Source organism: Amaranthus tricolor, chromosome 2 (assembly GCF_026212465.1).
Source record: "Amaranthus tricolor cultivar Red isolate AtriRed21 chromosome 2, ASM2621246v1, whole genome shotgun sequence".
Taxonomy (NCBI): domain Eukaryota; kingdom Viridiplantae; phylum Streptophyta; class Magnoliopsida; order Caryophyllales; family Amaranthaceae; genus Amaranthus; species Amaranthus tricolor.
This window is the reverse complement of record NC_080048.1, coordinates 27,184,618-27,195,605: the sequence shown is the minus strand read 5'-3', so window position 1 is coordinate 27,195,605 and position 10,988 is coordinate 27,184,618. Positions and strand designations below refer to the sequence as shown.

At 34.2% G+C, this 10,988-nt stretch overlaps 1 protein-coding gene across 1 annotated transcript; it reads right to left on the bottom strand.

The window, feature by feature from the left end:
* Positions 1–5,579: 5,579 nt before the first annotated feature.
* On the bottom strand, positions 5,580–8,182 carry LOC130805688 (uncharacterized membrane protein At1g75140). The gene has a single exon (XM_057670472.1). It carries the CDS (start codon positions 7,854–7,856, stop codon positions 5,859–5,861), a length of 1,998 nt encoding a protein of 665 aa, XP_057526455.1. The 5' UTR covers positions 7,857–8,182; the 3' UTR covers positions 5,580–5,858.
* Positions 8,183–10,988: the final 2,806 nt, after the last annotated feature.

Genomic DNA, 10,988 nt, shown 5'->3' with positions numbered 1-10,988 from the left:
GGGCTGCTGAGGCATATAAAGGTTGTATTGTTAGAGTAGCTTGTACCACCTTATTTGAGGTTCATTATAAGGACCAAACTTGTTTAGTTGATTTGGATGAAAGGACTTATAGCTGTTTTAGATGGAAATTGACAGGATTCCATGTCATCATGCTTATTGATGTAAAATCCATCATGACCACTTTTCATTTTACATGGAAAAGCTTTTCAAGAACTTTGGTTCGATGGGAATGAAAAAAAATGGTCCAACTAAACTCATTCATGTTGGGATTATTTGAAGTCAAAGTCAAAATGGTCGAAAATGTGGTTAAAGTATTGGTCTAATTAAAGTCTTAAATTGAAGTCACTTGTGAAGGTACTTGCATGGTCCATTCGAATTGCATGGATATGTTGCTTGAATATTGGCAAAGAATGGTAGCATATTAATTTATTCTTGGTGATGTATAAAAAGCCACAGTTTTCTTAAGGATGCCATAAGTTTTTTAGATGTATTTTAATCACATAAATTACCTAAAGTTAACATATGTGATGGGGAGTTGTATGAGGTAATTAGGTAACTTAGTTGCTAATTAATAGGGTGGTTAATTGGAGAATAATTCCGAATTGAATATGGGAATTTATCTTTCTTTGAATATGGAAAGTTTTGAAAAAAGAATATTTCCATTTAAATTCTTCAATCCAAGAATTAAGTTGAGGAATTACTGCTGATTTGACTATTCTGTCAAAGGTTTGAAAGGTTAAATAAGGCAACTATGAATTTTGTCTTAATTCACACGTTTATTCCTCTCATCTTTCATTTCAATGGTTGTAGTAATATTGTCCATTCATTCCGTTGGGATAATCTTTAAGAAAAGCATCCAAAAGGCAATGTTTCATTCTTTTTTGGGATTAATTGCTCACGTTTTTTATGAGGGTTTATTGTTGATTTTTCTCCTTAATTCCATCATTCATTTGATCATTCAATATGGATGGTTCAAGAGTGATTATATTTCATCAAAGTTATTCTATGGATAAGAGCATCCAAGGTAAGCATTCAAAGTCCTTCTATTGCTTGTTCATTTGGCTGTTGGAAAGGGCATTCAAGGCTTTTAAACTGGTTCAGAGAAGAATCCAAAGGTCATGTATTTTTAAGCTACGTTTTCTATCATCAACAAGGGATAAATTAAGCCATTCAATGATAGGAATTTAAGGTCTTTTATTTCTGATTTTATTAGCAATAAAGACTCGTTTATGGCTATGTAAGAGTCGTTTGATTATTTAGCACCCTAAGTGCTTAGTATTCTAGCAAGTTTACATAGGATTCTAGTGTGTCTTTATGTAATTACTAGGATGGTTTGTATTCAAGTAAATGGTAGTTTAATTTATGATTTTTCACATGCTTTGTTAGCCTATATAAAGGCATAGTTGATGAATGGAAAAGGTAGAATAACATGAACAAAAACTGAATTTCCAATGAAAGTTATAAAACTTTTCTTATTCATATACTTGTGTTTAAGTATTGAATGTTTTTCCAAATGGTGATTTTTTCTTAAATTTGATGAGATTAAAGTATTTGTGAGAGTTCCATACATTTTAATTCGTAATATTCTAATTTGAGTTGAGTATTCCTTAAATTGATACTACAACCTAGTAAGTTTAAGTGAGTATTCCTTGCTTACATATCCTTTATTTTGATTCAAGTAAGTGTTCCTTATCAAACACAATTGTTCGTTTATTTGATTTTCTATTCTTTAAAAATCCCGAATTTTTAACCAAAAAATCTTAGAATCGTTTTCAATCTCTTGAAAGCTATTTCAAACAAAAAAACTGTTGTTTTTCTTAACTCTATAAAATAGCTACACATATATCACTTTCTTACCATCTTTCTTTATAAACAAAACACATTTCTTTTCTTTCTAAGTATTCCAATTGGGTTTCCCCCGTTTTTGTTTAATTAGTCCCACTAGTTTACACCACTTATGCAACCATAATGAATAGTAGAGGTAATTACGAAGAGTTTGTAGATAACTACTATAGCAGAGTTAGTTATGTTAAGGCTTATGCTCCAATAATCAAACCCATGCCTGGTGCTTCTGATTGGGAAAAAACACCTGACATGCAACCTGACCCTCCACCATACTAAAAGTTGCCTAGAAGGCCTTCAAAGAAAAAGAGTAGATTAGAGCCAAAATAGAAGATTATGGGCAAGAAGTAGAAAACTAGTGCTGATCAGATAGGCGAGGAGAATGGAAAGCAAGTCAGATGCTCAGTTTGTGAACAACAAGGGCACAACAAGAGGAAGTGCAAGACTACTAAACCTGCACCACCTAAACCAAAGAAGAAAGGTAGAAGGCCACCAATGATGACTAGTCTGCTAGGTTAAGGGAATGAAGAAAGAAACAACAAAAAGCAACATCCTCAACAGAAAATGTCAACCATTCTCGATCATCTCAAGTATCTACTCTTTCAGATGATACTAAGTACCCTGATAGCCCAACACCGGTGTGTGTTTAGATTCAATATGTAACGTATTTTGTTGAAACATTTTTAGCTTTTTATGTCTTTAAGAATTATGTAATGTATGTACTGTTATTTTCTTTGAAACATTTTGAATCCGCAGTTGGTAAAGTACTGATATTATGAAGATTATGAACTACCGATTTTATGATTCAAATGGTTGATAAAATGATTCTTAATACGTTGCTTCTAGCTTGATTCAAAATACATCTTGGTCTACATTAAAGCTACATCTTAATACAACATGATGTTTTGCATATTGCATCAACTCCAAAATACATCATACTACTGCTACATAATTCAACAAAGCCTAGACGTAGTAACTAATCATCCATGACACAATGATAACAACAAGAAATGTGTTAACAAACAATTTGCTTCTCCAAACTCGTTATGGATAGAGCAACTTCATGATGACTCGATCTGAGGTTATCTTCCTACTCTTCTTGTTGGCCAAATCCAATTTCCTTTTGAAAGTTCAACTTCCTTTGAAGCTTTGTTCTTTACACCATAAGGTGCAATATTACCTCCTTTTGCTATCCAGTCATGAATTTTTCCACCCAACAAAAAAATATAGTTTCATATGTTGTTATGCACATCATAGTTAGGATAAGCTACATGTCTTCAACTTGGTTTTTGAACAGTCCATCCCTTTTGCACAAATACATGATAGCCACAATACCATTCCATTTGAGTTTCATAATTCAAAGATGATGTTGACATCTACAATTTGAAAACCCTAATTTTAGTTAGAGCGAATAGAAGAAGAGAAATAGAGAAGTGAATAAACCCTAATCTGAAATTAAACCTGCATTCATAGAAAAGCAAGGGTTGGGAAGACATACCTATAAAAATGGCGTCTTTGTAGCATGTTATTTGAAGAAGATGAAGTTGCGAATTGAAGAAAATGAAATGGCAGTTTTAAAAGGGGTTAAAATTAATAGGTAGTTTGGAGTTGGGTTAAGAAGTAACTATGGTTTTAGTTAAAGGTAAGAAGGTAAGTCAAAGATAAATCAAAGGGTTCAGCAAGTCATCTGGTTAGATTGGGGTAAATTGGTTATATCGATGTCGTTTTTATTAATTTGAAGGCTGTTGTTCGCAAAAAGGAAAAAAAACAAACTTCGAGGTTGGTTTTTGTAAAAGGCCTAAACTTTAAGGCTGTAGTTGGTAATTAATCCTTTTAGTAATTAGCAATGAGCACACAATGTTGTAATCAAGCATACATTGGTCATTTCATTCTATGATCATGATTTTTCCAATAAGTACAAATCTCAAGAATATCAAATTATATTCTCATTTGCCAAATCACCATTTTAACATCATTTTGAGGCTACATGAGTTAATATCACATCTTAAAAAAAAATTCAATATCATAAATATTTCTTTCCCAAAATTAAACTGTATTTTATTTCGTCATCAAAATAATCATATGAATTAAACTTGTAGTAACAACAATGTATTTGATAAAATTTAATACGAAACAAAACAATGATCCCTACGCTATCATTAGCCTGTAAAATAAAATGCAAAAAAGATAAAGAAAAAACTCTCAAAATGGAGAAATTGAATAATTTCAACTCGATCAGTAAAATAATTAAGTTTGAGTCACTTTTTTGTTTTTGTTTCCCTTAGAGTATACAAGGTGGAGTATTTGAGTCACTTTTTGTCGGCTAAGGGTGTAGAAAGAGATCCAGTGCACCTGTCTAAAGCATAAGGTTTGTTTTCACCTATGTCCTCTCTTTCTCTTTGAATAAATTAAGGTGATAATTTCTCACAAATCTCACTTTGTGTGAATTTTTAACTTATGGTCAAGAGCTCCAATCCAAAATATCACGTTGTGAGATTTTTTTTCTTATCACCTACAAACGAATATTTAAAATCAAATATCCGATCGATGAAAAACCAAAAATTCGAATATTTTTGGAATAATAAAAATCATGCCGATTTCGATTTGAAAAGACCAAAAATTAGTAAGGTGATAATCTCCATCTTCTTCTGGGAGTCATGAGTGCATGCAATCCCATATACAAAGACAAAGGAGAACATCTTTATTAATAATGGCATCATAATCATAATTTATAATAAAATGAAAACAATTCCATTTAAGCACCATTCTCTTATGGAATGCTCTTAGACCATACTGCTACATTAGCAGCATGAATCCATTCTTAACTTCTCAGATCTACATTTTTTTCATCATCATTTCAATTAATCCTTCAAATCAACCAATTAAATTAGCATAATTTTCATTCCCAAAAGTCAACATACCTTCATAACCTCAAAACCCCTTTTATTAATGACATCAATATCTTTGATAGGAAAAAATTAGTAAGAAGGAAGGTTTAGTATTCACCCATGTTCTTAAAAAAAGCTCTAGCTTCCTCCTTTTTTTTTTTGGAAATTAGGAATATATATCAAAGAAAGGACAGAAAACACTGAACCGAGGACACCCCAACTAGCCGGCATAAAAAACCCCGGTAGGGGAAAAAGCCATAGGGACAAGGGCTACGACAACAGGCCACCCGAAACAACATAGGGGTGGGCTATGCATACAAGGATAATCCAAAGCGTTTCAAGGAAACAGGAAAATTCTACCACCAGACAGCACACCATGCACACCTTACACACCTTACACACCAGAGACTAGGGTTTATACTATTACACACCTTACAAACTAGATATAGACATTAGCACAGCACCCCAGATATTTTCTAATCTATTACTACTCCCTTAGCTTCAAATGTTATGCCTATTTTTAGAACTCATATTTTAAGTTTTAATTCCATTTCTCTAAAGCTTCCAACATTTAAAATGGTGAAAATTTTAGATTTTCGATGGTGTTTATGAAAAAAGCTTGATAGTATTATGAGAAGAAAACGAAGGTAGAAGAAGAGCTACATGGATTGAAATGAATTCAAAGATAGAAATAGGGCATTAATTTTATTGGAAAAATATTTCCTCCAGGTCCCCATGGAGTAAATATTAAATCCTCTTTTTAACATACTGATTTACTCCATTATTATTTACGGTTATTCCAAACACTCAAATATCCAACATTTGATCCTCCCTTAACTAATACTCCCGTTTTTCCCATGACTCTAGGCGAGCCCTAAGAAGTAAAGTATTGGTGAAGTCATCCAAAGACAGCGATGATAAACAAAACTTTTGAAGATACATTTGGAAAGAGAAAAACTAAATTAAACTCCTGCATTAGTACTTTCTTCACCACAGGAAAAACTCGGGATTACAAATAAGGTAGAAGCTCAAATATAGACTGCATATGAACAATATTGCGGTAGACAAATAAACGAGAATATGAAACAAAACTCAGTGACACCAGGAGGTCGATGTTTAATTCATAAGTCAGTTCCCATCATCCAAACCCTGACTATTCACAAACATATTTTCTCTTCGTTTTGGAAAGGCAGAGTCAAGATTAGAACCCCTGAATTTGATCTCTGAGGTTGCTCGGTAATTAGGATCAACAGATGACGGTCTGGAGCTGCTGTCCACAGTACTTGGCCTAAAGGAACTGCCTGCACCACCAGGATATCGAGAAGGAGAAGTATACCTTCTTGGTGCACCTCTTAAACCGTTGTTCCTCAAATCCATCATGTCGGGATTTCTTGTTGATGAATCAGCAAAAGATCGTTCTCCTGACCCAGATCCTAATGGGGCTCCAGCTCTATTCGTGACTGAACTCGAGTTAAATGGATCATCTGGCCCCCAAGAGGTAAGGACTTCCTTCTTCTTTGCAAAGAACTGCCATGCTCCAAACAGGAAAAGAATGAAGAACAGCACAGGACTTGTCCAGAGCACTGTGTTGGACTCTGCTCTGAAAATCGGTAGTTGTGAACGATACATTCCTACATATCCTCCGCCAAGACCAAGAATAACAAGCTTTTCTCGGTCGCTAGCAATTAGCGGTATTGCCTTATCCGTCTCACTGTTCTCATTCATCGTCTGGCCGGGTAAAAATGATGATTTGATCTCCTCTATACCTGCAGAAAAAGTAAGACGTGGAGCACCTGATCTAATGTAGTGCTGAGTTGAAACATTGTACACATAAATCTTTTCTCTGCCAACGATTAGTAAGTATCCCTTGATTGCCTGAAACGCAAGAGGCTCATCCATGTCAAACCGTTTCCTGGATCTGACCCTACATTTAAAGTTGGAAACATCACCTAGAAGTAATAGATGAATCAAATCGCCAGACGATGTAAACCCATAAGCCTTTGATCGCTCAGTAGCATCAAAAACATAATTTTTCACTACTGAATCATTTAGACCTTCACATTCAGTCTCCCTAATCTTCATAGTCCTCAAGTCCAAAGATCCTGCACCTCTCTCCATCAAGAACAAAAGGCGTTGTTTTAGGAAAGCTAAGGGACGACTTGTGGGCACAGCCAGCCCATAGAGGGTACCATTCTCCCTAAAAACCTTAATTTTACCCTTCTCTTCCACAGATAGAATGTATCTAGATCTAGCAACCTGATGAACTTCTAACATTGAGATTGGAGACCCAAGTTCCCCATTATCCAAAACGACAAGATTCTCCATGTGAAGGGAGCTTAGATCCTCAGAAACTGAAGTCTCCCAGATCCTATGAGCTAAAATAACCCCATTACTATGGCCTGTAACTAGCACACTCTCATTCATATAAGCTGACATATATGACAGCGTAGAGGTAATGGGAAATTCAGACGAAGTATAAAACTCAACCAAAACATCCCCATTTCTCAAGAACACATATACTCGACCTCGATCATCACCAACCGCAATATACTTGCTCATGCCTTCATAATCCCTAAAGGGCAAAATATTAACACTTGTAGCAACTGAATCCAAGTTGATAGCAGACATAAACTGGAATTTCTCAGACCAAAATGGATTGTACTTGGTAATTGAACCAGAACTGGTTTTCAGTGGATTAATTTGAGCATCAGCTGGCTTACCATCTTGAATGCCGATATTATCTCTACCCACAGTATAACTTGATCTATCACCCTTGTCAATGATATTCTTTACGATTTTATTCGGTTCATCAAGTTTAGATTCCAATCTAGCCACTAACTCACTCAGATTTTTTACAAGTTGTTCTAGCTTATCAATTTGAGCTTGGTGTTGATTAAATAGCAAAGGGTCACCATTTTCAAGATTATTACAACTATCTTTATGAGGAAGAAACTGATTTTCAAGTAAAGGAGGGGTGGCACAGTTTACAAAAAACCCATCAAAAATTAAGGAAACATAAATGAAAAAAAGAACAAAAGGGACAAAAAACTTGCCTTCCATACAAGTATTCCTATTGAGCATTATTGGTTTATCAGTTGTTGATTTTCGTTGATGTTGTCTGAACATCCCAATTCCCAATCAAAGAAAAACCATAATAGTTTTCAGCAATTTGATTCCTGAGGATTCATGGATTTTGGGTAACTCGGTAACTAAGATGTGTTCAACTTAGAAAAAGCGAAAGAGAAAGAAGAACCGAAGAAAGGGGAAGAGATTGTTTGTGTGTTGTATCTGTATTTGCGAGTGCTTGTGTTTTCCAAAGTTACTCCTCGATTTCAATCTTTGCGGTTTATTTGGGTCTTAGTCCCCTAGATCTTGCACCGAATTTTCACTCATTTTCTCTATTTTGGCATCAATATCAAACATACCTACTTAACTTTACTCTCTTTTTTTAAGGAAAAAGAAACTCGTATTAATAGACAATAGTTCCTAAGTGAAAATATCTAGAATTTTTCATATAACTTGGGAGTACGCTAAAATATTTTTATAGGCAATGTGAAAGAATTAATTTTCATATAAGTGGTGAGAAAAAAAATCAAATGACTTTGTATTCCACCCCACAAAGAAAGGTATAGGTATTATCAATGCATGTAGTAATGTTAATGATAAGTGTATATGACACCAAAATGAAATTGATCAACTTTATAAAATATCTATTTAGGTGGTGAGAATGAAATCAATTCTTCGTTGTTATTTTCATCAAATTTAACATGTATGCTTTCTTCAACGAGTGATGTGATTCCAACCCGTCAAAAGTCAGTCCATGTTTAGTAGGTTCAAAGCTTCAAAGGTGTGTAACAACACTAACAGGGTTTAAGGTTCATTTACAAACTAACATGAACAAAAGGGAGTTTGGAAATCCAAATTATCATCCAACAAAGTCCAACATAAGAGCTAAGAAATTCATGAGGTTCGAAGGTCAATAACAATCCAAAGATTTCTGTGATCATCAAGCAATTCGTCCAAATCATACTAAAGAGAGGACAATCCTTATTGAAAATAAAATATTAAAGGTTTAATCATCTTGGTTAATAAGCATCATTAAAAAGAGGGGTAGATATCTACTTAGACGAAAAGATCAAGGAATTGTGATGTATGCTTCACAAAGCCACCTTTCGTCCTTTACAAGCAACCATTCAAGCATCCACTTGACATATATCAAATATTGAAATGATTGAACATAGTGATGCATTGGTGGATTACCTTTACTAAAAGAGTAAATAGCATTTTATGAAACTTATGTGTTCTTTTAGCAATAAAAAGATGAACCATTACATGCAACTATTCCTCCTTCTCAAGCAATAGTTATATGAACATATATTCAAAACTGAAAGAAGTCCTAGAGGACTTTAACTCTCCTTGAATTCGGCTTAAATGAAGAGTTACAAATAAAATAATGTCCAAGTAAAATGTATTAAGTTACTAAATTTGGCTTAAGTGGAAATATTTAGAGATTTTCATATGATTTGGGATTACCTTAAAACATTTTTATAGGCAATGTGAGAGAATTAATCTTCATATAGGTGGTGAGAAAAAAAAATGAAATTATATTCCTTCCCATAAAGAAAGACATAGGCATTATCAACGCATGTAGTAATATTAATGATAAGTGTATGTGACACTGTGAGAAAACAAGCCAAAGGATAGAAAAGAATGATTTTATTAAAATCAAAATGAATGAATTACACTGTGATAAATGCTCTCTTTATATAGGAGCAATACAAGAGAAGAAAAACAGAAACAAATATAAGAAACAAACTAATAACAAACTCTGAGTTTGTTATAACTAACTAACTCACAAGAACCTATCTTAAACCAACTATAACAGAAAAGGGGATAAGGCAAATGATAAAAGTTGTGTTGCTGCTCGTTAACGCACACTAAAGACCAGTTGTCTGCCTTCTGTAAAACCAAGCAAAGGATCTGAATACTTCTGATCTTTGAGCTAGGACACAACTTGAGACCTTCTGAGACATAACTTGAGTTGCACACACCTTTTCCTTGCCGTCAACTGCAGCTTCGACATACTTTATCATCCCCCCTCAAACTAGGCATGAGGTAAGAAAATGCCTAGTTTGGTTAAAAAGATGTTGAAATTGTGCAGAAGGAATAATCTTTGTTAGGACATTTGCTAGCTGGTTTTTGTAGGTAAATAAGATAATTGAAGAAGGCCTTTAAGCACTTTATTTATTGTAAAATGACAGTCAACCTCTATATGTTTAGTTCTGTCATGAAATACGGGATTTTTAGAAATATATATATAGTTGACATATTGTCACAATGGAGAGTGACAGGTTCTATATTGCTTAGACCAAGGTCCTTATTATTCTAACAACCCAAGTCACATCTGATGCAGCATTGGCCATAGCCCTATATTCTGCCTCAGAACTTGACCTGGATATAACATGTTGTTTCTTAGATCTCCAACTTATTGGTGAATTTCCCAAGAGCAAAATGTATCTTGAAACCTCCTTGTGTCTGTACAGGCTCCCCAGTCAGAGTCTAGATAGGCTTGTAAAGTGAGCTTAGTGTCTGCTTTCAGAACTATGTCTTATCCACAAGTACTATGAAAATAGTTTAGAGTGTGTAAAAAGGCTTCCCAATGAGAAGACCTAGGTCTTTGCATGTATTGGCTAAGTGTTTGGACTGAGTATGATAAGTCGGGCCTTGTATTGGTTAAGAAATTGAGTTTTCCAATAATACTTCTATAAATGGTTGGATTAGTCAAGAGAACTCCTTCTTCAGTTGAAAGTTTGATATTTAAGGGCAAGGGTGTGACCACCTTCTTGAAATGAGTTACTCCAAATTCCTGAAGGATCTCTTTTGTATACTTCTCTTGTGTGAGAACAAGGCTATCATCAATTTTGCTGACCCCTATTCCCAAAAAATAGTGTAGTTGACCTAGATCTTTGATAGTGAAGACATCATGTAAATACGTTTTTCTAAATCATTGTCCCCTGAAATCAAGATGTCATTTACATAGACAGTAAGTATAACAATTTGATTTGGGAAATTTTGGATAAAAAAAGAATAATCATTTTTTTAATGTTTATATCCCAAGATTATCAACTCATTAACTAACCTAGCATGCCACTGCCTTCATACCTGTTTTAGGCCATACAAGGATTTTTTTTAAAAGCAAACTTTTTTCTTAGGTTTGGAATCAATTCTGGCATTTTCATATAGACTTCTTCATGGAGA